This window comes from Falco rusticolus, chromosome 10 (genome assembly GCF_015220075.1).
Source record: "Falco rusticolus isolate bFalRus1 chromosome 10, bFalRus1.pri, whole genome shotgun sequence".
Lineage (NCBI taxonomy): Eukaryota > Metazoa > Chordata > Aves > Falconiformes > Falconidae > Falco > Falco rusticolus.
Genome location: NC_051196.1, coordinates 4,907,390 through 4,931,135, shown reverse-complemented (window position 1 = coordinate 4,931,135; position 23,746 = coordinate 4,907,390). Strand labels below are relative to the sequence as shown.

The 23,746-nt window shown below is 44.0% G+C and overlaps 1 protein-coding gene across 3 annotated transcripts; it reads right to left on the bottom strand.

Annotated features, from left to right (window-relative positions):
* Window positions 1-50: 50 nt before the first annotated feature.
* Window positions 51-23,218, bottom strand: TPH1 (tryptophan hydroxylase 1). Of its 3 annotated transcripts, XM_037402182.1 has the most exons (12): window positions 22,985-23,218; window positions 21,989-22,183; window positions 10,973-11,110; window positions 9,815-9,998; window positions 8,243-8,343; window positions 7,475-7,542; window positions 5,816-6,012; window positions 5,285-5,420; window positions 4,646-4,772; window positions 3,413-3,508; window positions 2,766-2,899; window positions 51-2,464 (listed from the first exon to the last, which is right to left on the bottom strand). In XM_037402182.1, the coding sequence occupies exons 2-12, from the start codon at window positions 22,067-22,069 to the stop codon at window positions 2,290-2,292; spliced, it is 1,437 nt and encodes a 478-aa protein (XP_037258079.1). In that variant the 5' UTR covers window positions 22,070-22,183; window positions 22,985-23,218; the 3' UTR covers window positions 51-2,289. The 3 variants fall into 3 exon arrangements, with proteins under 3 accessions (XP_037258079.1, XP_037258080.1, XP_037258081.1); XM_037402183.1 differs by lacking the exons at window positions 21,989-22,183; window positions 22,985-23,218 and adding an exon at window positions 14,574-14,677; XM_037402184.1 differs by lacking the exons at window positions 21,989-22,183; window positions 22,985-23,218 and adding an exon at window positions 11,838-11,992.
* Window positions 23,219-23,746: the final 528 nt, after the last annotated feature.

Genomic DNA, 23,746 nt, shown 5'->3' with positions numbered 1-23,746 from the left:
TCACATACGCGGAGTATCTGAACCGTAACATCAAACATACAAACCCTTGGTCAGAAGTGAGTGCTTCATGTTTATTGCTACAGTGCTGAAGTCAAGGGTTGGGGTTTTTTCTTCTAATAATTACCAAAAAGTCATTTATTTCATTGACATTTAAAGCCTCCGTAATAGTTTAAAATATTTAAGTTATTACTGTTCTACATAGCCAGAAGGTTTGGATATGTGAAGCCAAGCATATGTGTTACTAATGCTGTGGAAATGATCTCCCTATTACTTCCAGCAGTTTACTTAAATCTTTTTGCTACACAAGTGCAAATAAAGATACAATTGCTGTTTTTCCAAAGTGTTCAAAATTAGGTGCTAATTTATCAAGTATAAGGTTTCCTACTTGAAACGCATACATAGTTGAGATAAAGGTTTGAAGTAACACAGATCTATGTGTTTTTCAACAACATAATAATCTCAACATTTATAAAAATGCAGCTGAATATTAACTGTTATCACAGAAGCAGACAAAATAGATCCTCCCTTACTATATGTGTGTGAGGTTTCTTCTTTAGAATGACAAAGCTCCTAAAATCTATTTTGAAGTGTAATGTAAGCCATAAATGTTGTAGACCATTATTTCTACATCTTACATGTTCTTTAAATAATAAAAAGGTTATAGTGGGTTAATAGTCACAGAAAAAAATATGTAGATTGATTTAAACAGTGAATACACTTGGAAAGATTGAGCCAGCGATTGCTTATGGAGTAGATGTGGCCTACTAGAAAGCATACAAAACTCAAACTGATTTTCAAGCACAAAAGGTTGATGAAAGTCCTTTCAAGCTCTCAAAATCCTGGGCTACTATTTCCAGTGTATTTAAGATTTCAATCGTTTTTTCCAGTGAGCTGCACAGCTACAAATTCCGGATTTCCCGATAAGCTCTGCCTATGAAGAATCAGTGCCTAGCATGCTATTAAACACATCACAGATCTTCCACTCAAGTGTCTCGTGTATCTTCTACGCATTTCGTGGGCAGGGGTGGCAGAAACAGCAGCTGGCACAGCTTTGTGCAGCTGTGCAGGATACTTGAAATCATGGAGCCCTGGAAACAGGGAAGTTTGCTACTAGGTGACACGGACAATTCAGCAGGATAGTGCTTCCCACCACTTGTAAAGTGCTCTATGGAATTAGATATATTTTATGCTACAAGGTAGCTTGTTGCATTCACAGCCGGGGAATTCCTATGAAATGCTGGGACCTTCTAGTTATCTTTCGCTTGATAGGGAAGGAAGGTGTTCAGGCCTAGTAAAGAAGAAACAAAATACATCTTTGTGCAGGTCAATAAAGTGACTGAGCAATCAATAGGATGCTTACTCTTACGAAAAGCAGACTAGACTATGAACTTTGGCTGATACGTTAAACTTTGGTGTTCTTTTAGAACCAATGAAACTATTTCAAATATTAAATTGTAATTTGGAAGCGGTTTTAAGCTTTGTGCCAAATCAGTACCTGACAGCTTGCTATACTTTTTTGCTAAATTAATTCAATCAGGAAAAAGGCAAATGGTATTTCTGTAAAGAAAGATCTTCCCTTGGGGGCAATATCAAGGTCAAGAACAAAAAACCTGACACACTGAGCCAATAGTAAATCTTTTAAAATAAACAGGATTGGGATTTCATGCAACAGCTCTGTATCTCTGCCTTATACTAGAAGCATGCCAAATGGCACATGTGCAGTTCTTTGGGGGCAAGAATGACCCCTTTGAAAGCCCAATTTGACCCCTCAATTTAATCATGGTGAGCCTGCAGCTATTTGTGTCCTGATGCCTGCATTGTAATCATTCAAGTTTTAAACTCAGTAGCACAGACTTAGAGGCACTGGTTACTATCGCTTCCACGCTATGAAGTCCGCAATGCTATAAAATTAGTAGCATAGACTACTAGAGTCAGAAACAGACATTTTCCTATGGCAAATTACTCCGTTATTGCCTCAGAAGCCATCTCCTGCAGCATCTGACCCCAGCCCTAATCCACTGACCACACTTTTGCTCCAGTCTAGCAATTTCTCTACTCCCCCACCAGCTTCTCAAAGGCAACTCCAGCCTTTTTTATCCAAGGGGCATGGAGGAATACGTTCTTTAAGGGACTTCACACAGAAACAAGATAAAGTTGTTATCCTTATGGGCCATTCACTCTTCCATTTATAAAGGAGAGAGTTCTGCACACAACACATTACATTCCTAGAAAGAAATCAGTAGGGAAAAGAAAAAAGTTGCCAAGTGCACCACACTGCTGACAGGGGCGTTAAACTTCCAGCTGCTTGCCCATCTTGCTGAGGGCATCGCTGACAATGTCCAGCTCGTGACGTAGCTCGTTCACCACGCTGGCGATGCTCTTTGTGTCTTTCAGGATCTGCACACTTTGAGTATATGGATTGTACTTCACACCAAATGGGCGCTTGATGGTTTTTGCAAACTCTCTGTTCAAGTTAAAACAAAAAAGAGAGGTAGTTATAAACCACAAATGCATCTTCTGCATGCAGTCAGCTTCAATAGCCACTTTTCTAAACTGATTACTTTCTTAAAAATAGTTGTAATTGTTATACGGTTCATCGTCTTTCCCACCCAGTACCTGGAAGACCAAGCGAATACAAATCTCGGCTTTGCAACCCCATGAAAGACAATTATAAAACTGTGATAAGAATAAAAGGGTTTGGTGCTGCTACAGAAAGATGCATGAAATCAAACCCGCTTTTATAAAACAGGGGGAAAAATCTGTACCTCATCTTTTCCTTTGCTTCTTCAAAACTTTCAGAAACAAAGTAAACCTCCTGGAAAGTTGTAATGAGGCATTCTTGCTTGCAGGTGACCTTCGGATCAAAAGGCTTGACTTTGGCACTGCCAGAGAGTGAGTGCTGGTAATATAATGTGTTATCATGTGTCAAAGGGACATCATCACCCAAAGAATCCACAAAGAAGATGGCATGAGGTAAAGTGAATAAAAAAAGATGAAGTGAAACCATATTTAGTGCATTGTTTCTTAAAATCTTTTATCTGCTGTTGAACAGTGGTTAAAACTTATTGAATGGAATAACTCTGAACGGTCATATTCTGCCAACCTGGGTGAAAAAAGGGATTCCTCAGGCACGAGGCTCATGTGTAAAGAAAAGCAGTATTTTCAGAATCTGGTTAAACCAGTAGAGCTTTATTCTGAAAATAGTTACTTGGAACCTAACGCTAAGAAATACCAACTATGTAATGATTCCTGCGAAAGACATGGGAGCTGCTCAGCATACACCCAAAAGGAACTGTCCAGTAATTATTGCCACAGTGAATTTAGAATTATACTTCATAAGAACCAGGGCAAAACAGTGACAATAACAATCGGGTACAAAGAAGAGAGGTAAATAAGCAGTAGATATTCTTACCGTGAGCTCACTAATCGAAGAGAGCAAGCCAGCCCCATAAACTCGTAGCTGTCCCTCTTGCTTGCACAAACCAAACTCTACAGTGAAGAAGTAGCACTGAAACACAGAAGGGAGTAAAATTATTCAGTCTTCAGCAAAGATGCTGTGGTGAACTAGACAGGGGCACTTTTGTCTGTAGGTAGTGTGAAATGGTTGCAAATATCAATCATCATGCAGTTATTCTCAGATACTTAAAGAGGAGGGAAGCCAGAATGGAAGGGTGAAGAACCACAGGATTGCATGTTTCTCACAAGAAACATTGATATTATAGATCACCCAGCTAGGTTAGAAGCTGAGAATGTCAGTAGCAACACCCAGATGTAAATCTGTTATAAGAATTACTGTCATGACATGACATGCTTCAGCTTAAAAGAAACACTAGATGAAGATGACCTCTGAGTGAAAACATCAGCCCACTACAGTTTGTCTCTCATTTGCTTAGTGGCTTGTAAAATTAAAGATGTTAAGTTTGATGGATTTCAGGATTTTGGCAGGTATATGGGGAGGAACGCTACTTTCATAGATGGCTTAGTGCTGCTCTCACTGCTGGTAGTAGAAATTTTACCACTAGCTACACCGGGGGTGCGTGTGTGTGTGTAAATTTAAAAAAAAAACAACAAGCAAACAAGTTCTTTCATAACTGGCATCAATTCTTTTTCATCTAAATTGAATTTTCATCTTAAACTATTTTTGCCAAAGCATCCAGAAACTGATATCCAGGAAATAAGATTAATTTATATTATGTGAATTTCTTGGCTGAAAAGTATCTAATGTGCTTACCACACATCTAGTGCTTACCACATTCAATGAAAGCACCATATCATTGCAATTCATTCTACGCATTAAAGAAATAAGATTACTTTTAAAATCATTGAATTGTATTCCCAAAAGGAGATCTTGTTTGGAAGGAATAGACCACAGAATTTCAATCTGGAAGAAGTGATCTACCACCAGAAGATAGATGCTTGACAGCCAAGTGAAGAAAAATACCAATCACATCAACCTTAAAATGTATTTTTATCCTAGCATGGAGAACGGTTATATGACCTGAAAGCCAAGGACCAGTGAAACACATGGATCTAGCAGCTGGTGTGGCTGATGTTGACATGAAGCTCCAGATTTATTCGATGGTGTAGGATTAGCCTAGCAAAGCATGAAGCTTTCAGTGGCATCACCAGGCACTCAAACACTCACTGTTGCCAATTTTTGGATAGCCTCATCTGATGCTCCAAGTGACGCAAGACCAATTTCCTGGGAGAACTGGGCAAAACTGGGTTCAGCCAAAAGAGGGACGTGGCCTAGGAGCTCATGGCATGTATCACTGGAAAAAGATACAAAACAAGAAATCTCATGATCTGTCTTTGTGGTAGAGTGAAAAAGAAGCACCACTGAACAGATACAATACCTTGCATTAAACTCTTTAATATACAAAAGGCAGAAGATTGTCAATCATGTTTAGCTGAAAGCAACTGAGCAGGTCATAACAATTCTACATAAGTACTTAAACTTAGATTTTCAAATGAAGCTGTCTAAAATTAAGGTCTGAGCTCCACACTTATAATGCAATTGAATATCAGATTAACTCTGTGCACAATGACATCAGTAAGAGCTCTCCAGTAACATGCTGTACTTCAAAAATCCTGTGCTTATGAAGGCGGCACTTGAGCATGCTAAAACTTCGTTACATTCAGCGCAAAGGCTGAGTCTTCAACACCTTAAAAGTAAGTTATCTTACTGGTGTTCTTCAACAGGTTTTAAGTAGCTTGGCACTGGGCAGTGAGATTCAAAATTCCCTCTCTCTCGCAAATTCTACACCAAGATTAAATGACTCACGGCTCTGGTGTATAGAGAGGGTCCGAGCTGTGTCTAACATATTGAGTGCAGTGAAAAACTCTAAAGGCTAATCCTGCCAAGAAGTCTCTGGGTGACAGATATCCAGCAACGGGGCGAATGGTAAAACCTGTGCGCTCTGAAAAGAAATGGAGAAATTGTACATCAGTGTAGAATTACACAACTTTATCACCTTTCCTGCTACAGCTGGGGTAAAAGCCACAGCACTACCTACCTCTGTGTCTGCGGACTTCCTATGATTCCCTGTCTAAAGCCAACACAGTACAGCTTTAAATATATAATTTAAATAAATAAAAATCTCTTTACCCAATCCTAACGGTCTCTTTAAGCATTGCCCCTCAAATGTTGCTGTTTGGATATACTCAAAGCACAATACATTACAAACAGGGATGGCCAAAAGGCCAGAACCAATACAAGCAAAAGCGACCAAGGATGTTTTCTTGTGCCCACAAAATAGCAGCGTGGTTTGCAATGGACCTTATTCCTCTTTGTGTATGAAAATTAGCATGTTACCTTTCAGGAAGCGGGACACATCTTCCAGCTGGGGGATATTGTCTTCCCTGTACCCACAGTATTTGGTGAGCAAGGGTAAGTTTTTAAGGTACTCTCTGCAGGCATGAGTTGGGTAAAGCTTGTTAAGCTCTCGATATACAGTCCCCCAAGTCTCAATCTCCTCGTCGGTGAATTCAATCTTGGGAATTGGGTCACCACTACAAGGAGAAGAGGGAGAAAGGGCATTCCTTAATAAATGGTTAGTAACAGGCGACTCATTTACCTACTATTATTAAACACCTATACGGCTGTGAAACCTGGTCAGGGCACATCAGACACTGCCAAATACACAGTGAGATCTGGTCTATGCCCTGGCCAGCTTTCAGTCTAAGGGCCTGCTCTCTCTTCCACCTAAACCAACTGACAAAAATCTTTGCATTGACCTCACTGGAGCCTGAAATCTTTGGTTCTGTAAACAGTTTCTTTGAGAGTAACATGTAAAGTACCTGCACAACCTTTACAGCTTCAGGAGCTCAGAACACATCTTTTTTCCCTAGACTTCACTGTCTGCAATTACTTTCTACTACCTCTTTGATTTGTTTTAGAAAAAAAGAATTCCTTAAATTAACAACTCCTTTGTGCAGAAGCAGCTAAATATCCACATTCGGTACAAATCATAGTTCTATGCAGAGTAGACAAGCATCTGTCTGAACACATTAAGTGTAGTCCATCTCTCCTAGTCAGCCCTCAGGATCATATTAAAGTGGATTATAGCAAGGATGTGACCTAAAGTCCTCTGAAAGCAATGGGAGTGTTACACTGAGCTTCCACTGCCAGCCAGGCAACTAGCGTGGCAAATGCTTTCTTTCCCAAGGGAATCTCTGTTAGTAACCAGCTCTGTGCTGTGGTAACCAGTTGCATTGATACACCGTGCAATACAACTCTAGATACCCACCATTTCTAGGTAATTTCCAACTGAGGAACTCGGCATCAAAATTCAAGCAGGCAACAGCAACATGGAAGTCATATTTAGAAAGAATTTACAGCACTGGGCTATGAAACTCTTACTCCTTTAAGAGCTCCCTCCCCCAAGCAAGAAACTTGAAGAGCTTCTGTTCACAGAAAACTTCTTATCTATACATCACATGCACTAGTTTGAACCAGGAAAGAACACGGAAGTACTAACAGTTGCCCAGAGAGTTTACGCTCGGTGGTCAGCGGGTTTTGCCTCCCCTCCCTCTCCTTCGCAAAGACCAATCTGCCCTAGTCAAGCCAGTACGCCTTGGCACAGGCAGCTGTGCAGTATGCGTTGTCCACCCTCTTCCTCTGTTGCACCCGTTTCCAGAGAGGTGGGGAGGGACCACAGAGCACAAATGCCCCACGCTGCAGGAAGCCCACGCTGGCATCGCTGCCCATCTGAGGATCGGCGCTGCTGCAGATGCCGTAATGGCTGAGCAACCACAGCCGCAGACTGATCACAGGCCTACGGAGCTGTAAATGACCTAGATCTACCTTTTAATCTTGTCTTATATCTCTCTTTGGTTTACCCCCTTGGCTCTGATTCCCGAGCCAAGCATGTCTCAGTGCGATCCGAGCCCAGGGAAGGTAAGCTCCTGCCAGTCCACTCTGCTGTTATTTCAAGGCACCCAGAAGGCTTATTCCCGAAAAAGTCAAGCTTACTGTTTGTAGTTCATAGCCAGGTCTGCAAAATACTTTCTCCTCTTGCGATAGACATTGTCTTTGAAACCCTGGTGGGAGGAAGGAGAAAAAACAAAGTTAATGAGTTTTCAAGCTGTGGTAAATAATTTAAAACAAGACACCTGAAATTTCTTCAGTTGGGAAATACAAAAGTACGCTGTGTAAGAATGAAAGGACAGGGCAGGAACCTCATGGCTGTAGTCTGAAACACGTAATACCTGTGACTTAAACAAATATTCCAATTTGAAGTAAGAATCAGCGGGTTTATGTATGCAACTATACATTCAGTAGACAAGGATTCATTTAGTCATATCAATATTTATACAAACTTTGTTACTTGCTTGATTATTCTAAATTACAGAACAAATTACCCATTTGCACTGCCCAAGTACCAATTTGTTTGCTCCAATTATAGGAAGGAAGGAAGAAAGAAAGAGGAGGAACAAAGCCGGCCTTCAGAACAGCACTTCTTTTTTTTTTTTTTTTTTTTTATTTGTATGCGACCACTCGTGGCCCAGACCTGGAGTCCTCGCACGAGTAATCCTTGCAGAAAGGTGTGGCAGCTGAATCCAGTAATGGCCTTCCCTGAACTAGGAAAAAGACGTGACACCCCCAAGAGAAGGTGCTTAGACCCACAGAGACACGGTTGAGAGGAAGGAGAGGGAGGAGGAAAAGCTGCAATTTTTTAAAGTAAGCTCCACAAAGTATGTTTTCATTAAGGATTGGGTGTACGGAGGAAAAAATACTTACTGGATGGTCAGCATCCAAATCAGACCCGTACATCAGCACTCGGTTTGCACACTTATCCAAATCTGAGATCTTCTTTGGAAACCAGGGAACATTCTCCATGTCTAGGGAATGCATGGAATCCACAAAGTTATTAATAACGCCGAGCATGCTGAGGGAGGAAATGCTACTTTCAAGTATGGCTATGGTGGTTACAAGTGAAATCTATAAATTAGAAGGGCATGAATAAGACAAGGGAGTCCACTGCCTATCTGGCACCAGCCTACAGCTCACACTTCCTCCTCTGTCACTGCCACAGGCTGCCTACGGAGCACAGCCAGCTTCAAAGCATCTGGGGAGGAAACAGTTAATATGGGTTTTCTGTGGCCCTTAACTGTTCTTACTGTTAGGGTAGCATCTAGAGGCTCCCACTGAGGCGCTGCTGTGAATCCTCTAAGGCTCAAAGCGTGCAAAGGAGCAGGTAAGTGATCTGCCCGTGCTCCCAAAGGAGCAGGTAAGTGATCTGCCCGTGCTCCCAAAGGAGCAGGTAAGTGATCTGCCCGTGCTCCCAAAGGAGCAGGTAAGTGATCTGCCCGTGCTCCCTGGGCAGAGCGGAAGCAGGTCTGAGTCCTCCCGTCCTGTTTTAATGACCACAGGAAATAAACGTTACTCTGCGGTCATGGACCTCAGAAGCACCCAGCTTTGCTGACAGTTTGTGAGGGAAGGTGGAGAAGGAGGCCCTGCAGCTTCAGAGAGATGCTTCATTGCAGTTTTGCTATTGACTATTTCTGGTTTTACTCTAGGAAAGTCTTTAGCCAAGCTCTTGGCAGAGCTGCAAATACACTGGGTTTCTGCCCTGATGTTCTCCAGTTTTCTTAAAACGGACAGGGCAGGTGTCTGTATTGACATTCCCCTTATTTAGGGCCGCAGTAAGCCGTTTTTACCCAAGAACACCAGATCACTTGCCCCTAGTTGCCAGCCTGTGCCAAGCACAGTGGCTGAGAAATACCTGGGACCAATCTCCTGCTGCCCTGAACTTTATGGCTCTAACTAGAGGCAAAGGTAAACGGCATGTGAAGCATCCTAAAGTTAAAAAGCACCGCTTCCACACTAATGTAAGTAACTGGTTATGATGAAAACTGGTTTTAAAAGATTTAAATCAAGAGCTACATGGGGATAGTGCAGAATGTATCTCCTACTCTTACCAGTACCTGAACTGAACTGGGATCCAGCAGGTGTTACCACCTCTGTCCCCACACTGTACAGTCCCCAGCCAAGCCCTGCATCCAGACCTTGCTCGCACTGGCCTGCATGGGTGCAGGGATTCCCATCGACGCCACCTGTGCTGTACGGAGAAGGGACGGGAGCACAGACAACAGACAGGCAATCTGCACCCTGAAACAGCCTGTCTTCCCAGGTGACACCAGCCAACGCAGCCCTGCTCGTATCAACCAGCCTACACTCACAACAGGGAAGCACAAACCTGGCAGCTGCTGGCTGGAAACCCCTCACAAATGCAGATGTGGACACCATGAAAAGATCTCAAATCAACACATCGGGAAGTACATTTTCATCAGAAATGCCTTTTGTACTTACCATCTTGCTGGACATTGAAATGCTCTGTCGGGTTCATGGAGACAACGTTGACGTGGGATTTCAGGAGCTGGAACATCTCATTCAGTTGTTCCCTGTTACTGTCACAGTCCACAAAGATCTCAAATTCAGAATTTCGTCTCTTGGACTTCCGTGACTCAATGTGTACCAGATTTACATGCTTCTCCTGTTTTGCAAGAAGGAATGTTTTCAAACAGATTGCCTAAATCTAAAATCTGTTTTTCAAGGTAATATTCTACTGCCACGGACTACTTACCACCTTTGTGAAGCTATTTTAGTTCATTGGATCTCTTGATTATTGGAGGGGGAAGGGCACGGTTTGATTTTTAAAAGCCTCCCATTCAGAAGAAAATGAAAGACAACCTGTGTTCTTTCAATTTCCTTTACATTCAGGAAGCACAGAAAGACACAGTGAGATTTAAATTCATAGACCTTTTTCTTTCATCACTCCCATAGGAAGCTGGTTAGCAACTGGTCTGGGGAAATTCACCAAAATGCCAATCAAATCACCACGTAATTATCTCACAAGCAAGTGAGGGATTTAAAAGCAGTAGTTTTCAGGGCATAAATTGCACTTTTATGTTATTTGAAAAAATGATTTAATCATATGTCTTATATCAGGAACACAGAGAAAACGCCAGGTTAAGACACGCAGGGCCAGACGACAGAGCAGGGTGGCACTGCACGTGCCCTTTGTACAATGCCTGCCCAGTACTCGGAGGAGGGCAGGTGTGCAATTGCAATTCCTCGTCACCCTCAGTCTGGCTAGGCAGGGTGACACAGGCACTGGCCTCAGCCCAGTGCAGGTCAGCAGCCCAAGCACCTACCTGCCATCAGCAGGAGCTTCAGACACCTCTTACAGGCAGCAGAAACAATGAGGGCCAATGCCCTTTTCATGAGGGGAAAAGACAAAACTCTCTCAGTCTTTAATCCGTGCAGATGATGCATTTTGTGAAGATTTCTAGCCAACCTGCATCTACTTTCTGAAGCATAAATTTGCCTTCGTGGGTAATTTTGGGTGCAAAATGGGAGCCAGGTTAGGAATCACAACCTTAATAAATGGGTGTGATTAATTCTAGCGTGTTCCAAAACCACCCTTAAAACTTAAAAACACAGAGCTGCTGTAGCAATGATTATTACCTGAAAGAGTTTTAATGCTTTTACAAGTCCCCCTACTTCATTCTTCAAGGAAAAAATGATGGCTGTTCCTCCTCTTTCAGACGCGTGGTCTTCATTCTCTTTATTATCATCAATCATCATGTAGTTTGATTTATTTAACTAAATGCAAACAAATAACAAGGGGTGGTTATTTCAAATGGCTAGCAGTGCAAAAAGTGTAACACTTTACACCTCAGTTGGTCTTGGGGTAATACTGTGCTTTGATGGATCAAAAGGACAAAAGGAAAGGTGCCAATTAAATCATTACACAATAACAGGCACGGAGTTAGGCACACTTAGAATCTGTGAGAGCTGAGGATGAAATACCGAGATTTCTTTTTTTCAGTTGAATGATTTTATAGACATCTTTAGTCATTCTCTAGGATGCAGAAGATGTTTTTCAACGTATAGTTTACAATTAGCGTTGGTATTTCGGGGAGGGGGGGAGCTATAAGACGTTAGCAGAAATAGTAAGCTGAACAAAATACTTGTTAGCAAATTCAATGAACATTGGTAAAGGGAATAATCCAAAACCTGTTGGATATAGGTAGGAAACGATGGATCAGGATTTAGTAGATCAGAACTGAAAAATTACGGTCTTCCTCTCACTACATCTCTGTAAAAGCAGTGCTTTACAGTTAAAGGAGACAAAACCTAAGGCATTAAAATGTTACGCTGACCACAATCTCTTGACTATAGAAACAGTCCCACCCTGATGAACCACAACCAAGCTATTCCATCTTTCAGGTCCCCCAGTTCACATGCCAAACCCTTATCATAATCACCCAAGCCACACACTAAAAAAAATGTCAAACATCACACAATGCAGAACTAGGTGGGTTTGTACCTTTTACTAGTGATCACACTCCTGTGTTGAAATCACTGGATATCACAGACCATATTCTTAGTTACATGTAGCCAGGCCATAAAGAAAGAGAACATCAAAACTACTTAGAATGTGGAAAACGCAAAGTAAAGAAAAAATACAAGGCTTAGAAGCAGAGGCTGCGTCTCTCATGTCTTCAAACCTTGCAAAAAGGAACAAAAAAGGTGAAGTTTCTGAAGGAGCCAGTGAGAAACAGGAGAGGAACAACAAAGGCATGTTACTGCTGTTTGCAATGCCTTTTTCATCTGACACAGCTTTTAAAGATACAATCATTTGGTGATATTTTTGAGAATGGAAAGAGCAAAAATAAAAATGCACTCAAAATGCAGCAGTTCCATTGATTCCCTTCCACAGTCTCTCCAGCTTCCACCTCTTTAAAATGGATTATGCTGAACAGCTAAGTATTCCTATCTATAATAGATTCATTTAAAAATAAAAAACCAGATTTTACCTATCTTTTATCAAACCTTCTTTCAGGTTAAGAAGGTAATCTGCCTAACAAAATAGTGAAATTGGTTTCATTTGAAATTGAGTGGTTTACAGCAAAGCCAATATTTGATGCTGCCCTAAGAAAGGTTTCAAGAAGGTTACTAGACGTGAGCTCTTTGGGGTGCTGAGGTGGCACCCCACGGAAGAGGTCTTGCTCCAAACCCACTGATGCCACTGGAAAGAGCTGGATTTCTGACTGGATTCCCACCTCTAATGAGTTGTCACTACATGATGAGCCTGGACAACAGTGTCAGTCCATCACACTGTTTCTCATCCAGCAAAGGCACTGATGTCCGTCAGCTTGAGTCCAGACATCAAATTCCCAGCTAAAAGTGGGTGATGGGGCCCAATCCAGGCTCCGCTGAGCAGCCTGCAGGTTTCACAGCTCGCTTCAGAGTGTCACATCAGGATCACAAGGGCTAGGAACAGGCACTGGCCAAGGGTGCTCCAAGCAGAAAAGAAAAATCTAATAACTCCACAATTACGTATAGGTTATTGGTCATTTTCTTGAGTGCAGAGATTGCCATTTGTGTAAGCCAGATCCTATTCAGATGCCACTGCTGTAGAAGAAGCTGGATGCAGAGAAGTCCCCGTTACAAGCAGAGTTAGATGGTGTTCTCTGAAGGCAAAAACTGTTGGGCTGTTTGATATATGTGGCTTTTATGCAGCACGTTGGCTTAATTCCACATTCAGGATCATTGACTTAAGATCAGCTTATGAGATTTGGCATACTTGCATGCGATATTATAAGGTGCACAGCTAGGACAAACGGAATGCGTTGAAGACTCATGTTCTTATTTTTTATTTTGCTAGTTCAGCTAACATTGTGGTGACAACGCATCGGGTGCCTACATTCATAAAAGTAACATGGCAGAGACCAGCGAAGAAAATACAACAAAATGCAGTATGTCCTTACATTAAGTTCTAAAAAAGACCTGTAACTTAAGAATTTGAAAAAGTTGCAGAAGACTAATTCAGATGCCTACAATGCCAAACGAACACCACTTATATCTTTAACCCTAAACCAAAGTTAATCTTTCACTTTCAATTAAAAAATGGACTGAAGGCAGGTCTGCAAAAACACAGCATTAATTTTGGTGCAAGACAAAAGAGTGATGCAAAATCAATCCCCCTCCTTCAACAGTTGCACCTTCACTTTTGTTTTATTCTGTATCAGGAACTCAGCTCTCATCAAATCTGATTAGATTTGTCCTTTGCACAGTAAGACATTTGAGGTGGGTTTTTTGGGGGGAGTGTGCATATTAATATTCTATTGATGCTTGTTATTAATGATGCAAATCATTACTCAAGTCTTCATGAAAATACACAAATACAAGGACAGTCTAACACACTTCTGGAGATATCTAGGTGTCTCCTGGTTGAAGATCGCTCCCTTTGGAGCCTGTAGCCATCACCTCCTCCTTCTCCCCCTCCCCACAGAACATTCCCTGTCAGACAGATATTTGAGGGTGCATATTTTGTGCTTTAATTCTTTATATGAATGGATAGCACAGATGTAAAATTATCCAAAGATACTCAGCTAAAGGAAATTACATTTAGGGAGCTGTAAATGGAAGACTGAAAACAATCTTTTAACAAAAAGTGTTTGATGCAGATTAATTGTACTTGATAAAAAGTCCCTACAGGCATTTTATATCCTACTCCCTCTTCAAGTAGCTGCTTACTTTCTTTTGACACACTCAGTAGGAAAGGATGGGGACACGATCTTACGAGTGTCCCAGGCTAGGTGCCGCCTTACGGCGGCATTTCCAGCCGCACCGAGGGTCCCCCTCGCCTCGCTCCTCGGGCACCAGCCCCGAACCTGCGCTGCGGAGCTCATTTACCGTCCGAAGATGTGAGGGACACGCCAAGCCCATCTTTTTTTTGTGACACTTCACCCCGGGACAGCCAGCGTTCGTGTTCTCACCGGCAATGTCACCGGCTGCACGGAGGGCGCAGCGCCGGTGCCCGCAGCCCCCCGCGCCGGCCCTGCCCGACCCCGGGGCACCCCAGGACACCCCCCGCGCCCCCCCCGCGGGGCTGCACCGCAGGGGCTCCCGTGCCGCCGTCACTTCACCCGCTCGCCTTCCACTTCGAATCGCTTCTTTATCCCGCCGCCGTGCGCAGGCAGCGCGGTCCCCTCAGCCCGGCGCCACCGCTCCGCAAGCCCCCGGGGCCACGCACCCCCCATCCCGCCGAGCCCCTCACCTGGCCGGCCGCCTCCGGCGGGGCCCCCCGCCGCGCCGCGGGCTGCATGGCCGTGCCGCCGGTGCGTGGCCGGGCCCGCCGCCTTATGAAGGGGCCGGAGCCGCCCCCAGCCGTGGGGGGGAGGCGCGGGGAGGAGCGGGGCCGAAGCGGCGCCCGGGCGGCTGGGGGGCGCCCCGCAGTCACGGGGTGGGGGGGTGAAGGACACGGGTTGCCCCGGAGGGGGTGGCGTAAGCCACGGGGAGCGGGCGCTGCCCCGGGCCGCCGCGCAGGGAAACGGGGCTCGCAATCCCCGCACGGCCGCACGGTAAACCCTGCGCGTACAGCAAGAATCGCTACGTTTCAGCTGTCGGGACACTATCTGTCTTCATCTCTTATACACAGCGTCATTCACCTTCTGTGCAGAGCCAGACACACGTTCCATTTTAGAAGCTGTCATGCTTTTTAGACCCCAATACGCCCCGTCCTCAGCATCCCGTCTCAGGGCACGCTCGGCAGCAGCGTTAAGGGGATGTGTGGCACACAGCAGGAGAGGGCAAAGCGTTCCCCAGGAACCTATTCCCTGGGAGGCTTTAGGGGTCTGCGAGAGGAATCAGGGAATGCGAGGAGAGATTGATTATTTTGTGGTGGGGACGGGGCTGTCCGAAAACACACATTCTGGGTTTTCATTTTGTTCCTAACAAACTGACCTTTCAAAGAAATGCTCAAAACCAGCGACCAGTTTTACCCTAATGTATTCAAAGCGTCTTAAAATTTCTCCAGTATTTTTCCCTTCAGTGCCTAAAATACTGGAACTTTGATTCCAGCTGGATCTCTCAGACACTGGTGTAACGCAAATGATAAATTACACTGATGAAGCCAATACGCCGGCGAACGTGCAGCTGAGGCAGACGCCATCATGCTTGCACTGGCATCGCCCATGATAGCAGTGTCTTCCATCTTCCTAGAAGACACTGAACTTCAAACAATCCTGTTTCTCAGAGACCCGAGGGTGACTGGCTCTGCCCGTCACACACAGCACGGGATTGCGAGACCATGGCTGTCAAGTGTTAAGAAAAGCCTGTTTGTTCCAGTTTGCTAATGACATATATTTCGTGAGCAGATGCTTCAATTTTTCCCTCCGTGAAGAAAACACAGTATCTGTTCACCATATGTCTTAGGCTCTACAACAGACATTTCACTTCCTTCTTGCAGAATAGATCTCCCCATCAGAGCTGACTCAAAAAGCAAACAATTCATAGGATCTTTACCCAGAATCTTAAGCATATGAGAGCCTGATGTTAATAAAGAACCTGTAAACACAGGCACAGTAAGATATTTATGACAGAATATGACTAAGCTATCAGTATTCCCCAGCTCAAATGCAGCAATAATAAGAACTAACATGTCGTTCTGCATATAATTATGTTTTTTAATTACTCCCTAGGTAGCCCTCCAGAAGCTCACCCATTGCAGGTAAGCGTCTTTTATTTGGAAATCTGGGCTCAGGCTGGGTTTCCAGTACTCCCTGATAGCAACCAGGGTGAAATTCCCGTGCTTTCTTTTCTGTTAAAGTGTTGTGCTCATCCTGGATAAAATTTGAAAGAAAACTCAAGATACAACTCCCACTCACACTTCCTCAGGTGTCAGAAAACTGCTGAGTTCAGGTTACTTTAGTTGTGAATGAAGGATTTGGGGGTTTTTATCTTCTTGGGTTTTTTTTTTTACTTTTACTCAGACCTATCTTGCCCTCTCCTTCAAAGGCTATAAGCTTTCACAAGATACAGTCAGAAAAGGAGTTTCTTCTTGGTGTCTACATATAGATTATTCTAGTGGTAAAGGACATGGACGTCCTCCCCTACAGCCCAGACCTGTAAAGATGATCAAAGAAGAGTTAGTCACTCAAACGCTTGTGAAAACCTGCTTTGGAGCCTCTCTCCCCAGGAGACAACAGAAGCAGTGGTTTGGTAAGCACCCATGGGTACCTCAAGGCACGAAGCACAGGGAAGGGCACAGGACGGTCCAAGGGGACACAAGACGGTGAAGCTGAGCTCAGTAGAAGCACACGAGCTTCATGGCACACAGGAGCCATGGAAGGGGTACAAACTGAGCTGCCAGCTATGCCAGAGGCACTTCCCGCCTCCGAGGCCCCAGTCTGACAAACAGGAGTGCTCCTGCCTCCCATCCTACCCCTGTCACTTCCAATTTGAGCAGGAGCTTTCCGGGACACTGTCATCCCCCTCCTCATACCTGACACTTCAGAGCCTGTAGCCAGCTTGGCCTACAGCTGCTAATACAACGCAAGCAGTACGGTAACAGCCAAGGAAATTTAACCTAATATGAAATTAGTTACATAAAGAGCTAAGAGGAGCGGCCCAGAATTTTGGGGAGCAGATTAAAGCCAATTCACTGGTTTAGTAAGAAGTGCTTGTTCACCACAGCCAATGCCCTGTAGTCTGAAAAAGCAGAACCACAAAGCATGAACTGACTGGATTACAGCCTGTTTTCACTGGGTGCTCGCTGGAGCCTGCTCTGCTCCCCTTCACGCAGGGTTTCCAGCTCCTGTGAATCTGCAGATGGTTTTACAGGAGAACTGTTTAAAAAGTTTCATCCAAAAGCTGAATCTTGACAGTTTTTGGGTTGCAGGGTTTAAGAAAACCATCACTCTGTCACGAGCACAACTGCTGCTTTGGGTTCTCACAGATGGTGGGACACTTCTATCTTGTCCCAAAAGCTGGCTGCATATCTTACCATTTAAGAACAGTGGTTTGGGGCCCTCACCACAGAAAATCGCAATATGACACAGCAAAACTACGAGCAGTCAGCTATGGATTGCAACGCAAATGGGCCAGCACCGTTCACAGGTGCTGCTCCGCTCCTTCTGGGAAAGGACGCAAAGGCTGACCCAGAAAATGTCTGAATTGTCACAGAGCTGGTCTGCCAGAGCACTCAGGCAGAGGCCAAAAGTTTCCAGTGGGACATCAGGAGGCCACATAGACTTTGAGGTGAGAAGGAGCTGTGAAGAACAACCTGGGGCATCAACACCATAGGGAAACAGGCCTCTCCTTATCTCATGAGAGATGAGGCAATACAGTGACTTTTTTATTATTATTTAAAGCCCACGGGAGATTTCTCACGTACAGCCTGTCATACAGACAGAGCCCTCCAGACAGATTATCAGCACCTGAGGATTGAGTACAGGTCTGACCCTGCTCAAAAGTGGGTCAAGCTGCCCGTGCGTTTTGCAAAACATCGCTTTGCCACGTGCAGCTGCCACGAAACCTGTTGCACCGGCACATAGCAATTGTGATAGCACTCACCATGAAGGCTGCAAGAGCTGACTTTCAGTTACGTTACTCCCTCCTAATTCCTCGTTAAATGAATCCTCTTCTCAGCAGCCTCCAGATGCAATTAAGAGGGTAGTGTCAGACTGAGAAGTCCCGTGTTTTCTGGGCCCTTTGCTGGAGTAGCTCCAGGAACATAAAGTGTCTCCAGAGGAGGCCACAGCTCTATTCCTGCCTCCCAGCTGCTAACTCAGAGGTGACTCTTCTTCTCTAGTTTTTTTGGGGGTTCTGTTTTATTCTTCAAAGCAGGAACTTGACAGCAGAGTATGCAACCAGACACTTGTGGGCACATATTTGTAGATAAAGCTCTGGAATTTTTTAGGCTGAAAAGGATTAAAAACAGTCAAACTTCTAGATCTACCCCTCCCTAGAGAGCCACACAGTAAAGGGACTCACTTTTTGCTGTCTGTGAAACAGAACAACATAAACCTTCCACCCTATATCTCCTCTTCCTCGCAACTCTGGGAAATCTTGCTCTCCACAGGTCATAGGGGTAAAGTATGTAGGGACTCAACTAACTTGGCACATCTTTCCAGACACAGCACGAGTCTTATATCCACCAACACTTTGAGGAAGCTGCTCTGCCAAAAACAAACAAACAAACAAACAAAAACCCAAACCAACCCCCAAAAAACCAGAAAAAAGAAAAATCAGTGTAGTACAGGGGCTCCCAAGTGCTTCCTGCACTGCATGAGAGACAGCGTCTGAGAGTGATTTTGTTCAACTGGTGACAACTGATGAGGCAAGAACATGGAAAGGCAGGTTAGGAATGACCTGCAGGGCCATAGTCTTCTGCTGAAAGATAAGATTAACTATCTGAACACAGCAAGACCGAAGGAGAGAATCTGTCAACCCTGAAGTCTTCTCAATCCCATCAAGGTCATCAGTGTGAATTACCCCTTCTCCCCATGTGGGAGGAGAAAGTGCTCTAATCTCCAATGAGGTGATTTCACAACATTGCTTCTGGGTTGTAAACCTCCTCGCAGTCCCTTGGACTTCATCTGGCCCAGCCATCTGCCTTTCCAACCAGGAGCAACTGCCTGAGGCAACGCGGCCACTTAAAGCTTTTGTCAGAAAAAGGTATGAGGCGTTAAATCCCTAAACAAAACAGCTTTAATACGACTTAATACTAAATCTGCTCTAATGGTAATTACCTTCTCCAGAATAGACCACTGCAAATTCTAATCACAGCCCTCTGCCTTTCTGTTAATTAATTGCTGCAGACAAGTTATGCCTTTAAGAATTGCATGGCACTTAGGCAAGCACTATGGAAGCTGCAGACAAGAGTGAAGATGAACATCATACAGCCCTCTGAACAGCTCGTTTTCCAGTACACGTTTTACAGATCTTCCCTGTATTCTGCTTCCATCATATGGGTGCCTTCATATACTGTTGCCTGAAAAGCTGCTAGTCTGAAACTCTCATTTTCATCTCCTGATTTTTAAGATTTATACAGCATTGATTGTAACACCACCAAAGCAGCAGCATTTGCTTCCATTCCCTTTTTAATCTTCATTCTCTCAACCCTTGACTACTCTCAAAGGAGATATCCTATCATTGTGGTTTAGGTCATTTACTTAAACGCTGGGAGTTAAACAGCTCCAAATCCAAAAGCTTTTCAAATTTTCTGAAAATGTACAGATCTCAAATCCATGACTTTCAACAAAGGAGTTCTTCCGTTTGCTCCCTTCTCCTGTGAACTACCATTCTTCCAGCAAACACCTCCCAGGGCTATTCACCCCACCTTTCACCAGCGTGAGGCCACAACAGTGTCATGCTCTGTACCCAGAGCAACTGCGGAGAAACACCTAGAAGTCTCGGTGCAATACCTCAGCTACTAGGAAGAAGACCACATCCCCACGAGGGTGGTTTCACAATCAGTTAACTCCCCACATTTCTGAATAGTTGCTGAATTACGAAGTATTTGATTCACAAGCAGTTAATAACCAACAGAAGGGGAATTTAAATTACGCTATTTTTGAAAACATTTACAAATATCTTTTTCCAATGAGAAGTGCAAGAACCAATCAGGCAAATTACCCACTCCATGATTCAGCCAGCTGAAGTATCAATAGCCTTCAAGCACGCTTATTTTGAAAAGCCAGAGATGCTGTGTAAATCTACTGTAGCACATCCAGCCAACAACCATTCACTGCTCGTATATTTGCTTTGGATTGTTTAAAGAAATAATATTAGCCCTTTCACCTGAGGCAGGTAATATTTTTGTTTTCATAAAAGCTAGATAAAATCATGAGTGACATGCTGCTCAGAGCAAACAAGGTGTACTTCTTCCTAGCAACACTTTTGCAAGCTTTTTACGAAAGGTTAGTGAAGATGCTGCAGAGGCAAGGGAGAAATCATCCTCTGATGTGTTTTCACAACACAACAAATTTATTATCAGCTGCATTTCAAGCGAAACTGCTGTCTGACTGGGAACCAAAGTCCTGAAAGAGCTCTTTGCTCCAGCTACTCTGGAATTAGTGGGTACAGAAGTGTCAACTGCAACTTTTTTTTGTCTTACATGCCCAGCGTTGGCCAAGTCACCTCAAGTTAAAGCTGCAGGAAGCCACAGAGCTCTGGTCCTGCACCAATCAGCAAAATTTCCTTGTGTTACTGCAGTAATCGGGACTTAGTCCAGCAACAAGTATCAGCCAGGGTGGGGAAAGCCAAGCAGAAAGCTTGACAAACTACCCACTGCCTGGAAACACAGTGCAGCTTAGAGAGGACAAGGAAATACTGCACTTCCATTAGCACAGCCTGAGTCTCACAAACACCGTTCTGCTCGGGCTTGTGCACCACTCCTGCCCTCCTGGCAGGATGGTCGAACGCTTACCCAGATGGTAAAGCAGAAGGTCACACATCCACCTCCCTCCTGCTGCAGGATCCTGCAGCCCTGCTCACGGCTGCGTGTACGAAGATGACGGCGGGGCGGGTGGGCAGCGGGGCTGCGGCCCAGCAAGGGGAGGCAGGGCTGCCCAGGGGTGGCACCCGGGCACAGCCAGCACATCTCCGGACAAGTCCCCAGTGGTAGGCAGGTCTGAGGTCAAGCTGGGAAGTCAAGTCATCAAGCCGGGCTGAGTGAGGGACATGAGCAGGCACAGCGTACCCGCCGCGTAGCTCAGGCAGGGGTGAAGGGCAGGCTGACAGCTGACGTTTTGACAGCAGCCTGAGCTGAGGTTACACAGCTGCACAGCACCGCTCCGGGCCATCGGCCCCACAGCCCGGGCAAGGGGAGAGAGGCTGAGAAGCTGCTTGGTGCTGAGGGCTCTGGCACCAAAGCTGCCCTTGCTGTCAGCTGCAGGGAGCTCAGAGTACAGGGCGCAAAATGCTTAACTTGAACATGAAAGGCAAAGCATTCAAAAAGAGAACAGTGTCTGAGAGCCACAGGCAACCTCAGCCACCAGCACTGAAAACAGCCGCTCTCGGCATTCAGAGTAACATGGGATCCCAAAACCAGGGATTACTTCTGACCAGACCCCGATACTTCTGCATCCCTTAAGCAGAAAGTGCGTAGAAGTGGACTCCATTAACTGAGGAACCACTCTGTTAGTACTATTTCTATTGCATTATCATTTCTATTTAAAAACCTCAAGAATTATCCAGTTCTTTCACATCATAGGCAAACACAAAGCAAAATAGTCAAATGCATAAATAAGCTTGCCAATAGAAGTGACTCTTTGTTAACTTCAGCCTGTTGCCCTAATTAGTCTAACAGCAGCATATTTTGTATTCAAAGTGAGGTGGAACAAGCTAAACAAAGGAGAAAGCTTTGTACTTGCTAATGATATGAGTAAGTGCAGCTCAGAAAGCGATTCAGCCGACTTTGATCCACTCAGAAAAGAGAACAAGAGCTTTTCAGGCAGAGCCTTACACAAGCGTGCGCCAGGAACCAGCCTCTACCATATTCACATACATCTAGGGAGTGTATGACACTAGATTTGTTGAACATAAGAAGCCAAAAGACTACATTCAATGTATTTCACACACGGGAAAACAGCAAGGCCAAGGGAAATCAAGAGCTGACTCTAGAAGTCCAACCAACCACAGAAGACACTGGGTCTGCCTGTTACAGCAGGGGTTTTCTACCTGTTTTACCTCCACACTGGAGACTATCAGTCTTTCCGAAACGGAGGATGTGGCCAGTTTTTCGTTCCTAGTCAATCTGTTACATCCCATAGTGTTTCAAAGTGAAATGAGCTTGGAGGACCATTCTCAGCTTGAAGACTTCAGACACACTGACACACCGCCCCATCTGCTGAAATCCTGGTGCTCACATGGCAAAACAGGCTGCTGAGGGTGTTACAGATTTGTTATTAGTTAGAATCAATTAACCACATTTGATTTTATAGAAACACATTTGATTTTATAGAATTTATAGAGTTATTCTAATAGGAATATAGAGTTATAAGAAATATTTTAATGAAATTTGTATTTGTACAGCAACAGCTGCTATGAAATCCTCTGTACAGCCCAGTACCAAGGCCGGAGGAATTGGTCAAAATCACCTAGTAGGAATGTTTAGAACTTAGATAACAGACTTAAGATTCAAGATGATTGTTTATATGTAACCTAGGAGAATGTACTAAAATGTCAAAATGTAGAATTAATGGGAACTGGGGAGAGTCAAGTGAAGCAACTTGTAGTCACCTGCCAAGAAACAGTTACCTTAAGTAAAAGGTAATTCCGGCAGGGGGAGATTGCGACCACCGACTCATGTACCACCTACCCAAATAATACCCCAGACCCATTTCCAGACCTTTCTAACCTTTACTGCGCAGAATTGGATATGGGAGGAGAGCACGTTAATGATTTTTGGGAAATACTATGTTTATGCATGAATATTTAATGAATATGTATGGATGATTTCTATATAAGGTATATGACTTTGAAACTTGGTGTGCATTGACAGTGAGAGGACTCACTCACGCACCCGGCCATTAATAAAAAAGTGTCTGCTTATCTGCATCACATTGGTGTTGATAAGTTCTTTATCCTGAGATTTCGGTAACGAGGGCAGCTTCTGGTCCAGGAGCTAACACTGACCACTGGTCAGCATGAACAAATGAACAAAGTAAATTAAATCATAGTTACTTTCCGCTGTAAGGATGAAAACCAGCAAGCAATGTCAATCCATCAATTCACAGTAGGGACTTTAAACACGCCAGCAATTGCAGAACATTCAGCCTCAGAGCTGTAAAAGACATCATCATTTCCAAGACTGGCAAAAGCTGTTCATCTCGCTGTGTTCTCATGACAGACATGTTTTCCCCCCTCTGAGTTTCTTTTATCTTATTAGATTTTAGCTCCCATTATAGTTAGGACAATTTTGCAATGGAGCAAAATTAATTAGTTTGCATCAAAGAAAGGCTCCTTGAAATGTAACGCTAATGAGTTTCATCTGCCTGATTAGAGGGCTTTGCTTTTAGTAACGCTTGGTACCAAATTTTGTTTCAGAGAAATACAACATTATAAGAATATTCAAGGCTAAAAGCATTAGCTAAACAGTAACCAGGATAATGGATAAAAGATTAAGGTGGCAAACTGTGAGCAGATGTGTAACTGAATATTGACAAAAGGATGCGAGCCGAGACCAGAACAGGTTAAGGAAGATGTAAGGAAGACGCATTTGTGCAAGCAGAGCTTGGTACAGTTCACACCAGTGTACGTAGTGAACTAACCTTCCATCTACTCACGGCGCTTTTAGGAATTAAATGGAAAAGTACTAGGGATGGGAAAAGACAGTACTAATTTTTAGAAAGAAAAGATGAAAAAAAGTTCATTCTGGATTAGTCAAACTAATTTTTAATATCTGGCAAACTACCTCGGCAAAATATTTGCTTATTTTAAAACCTG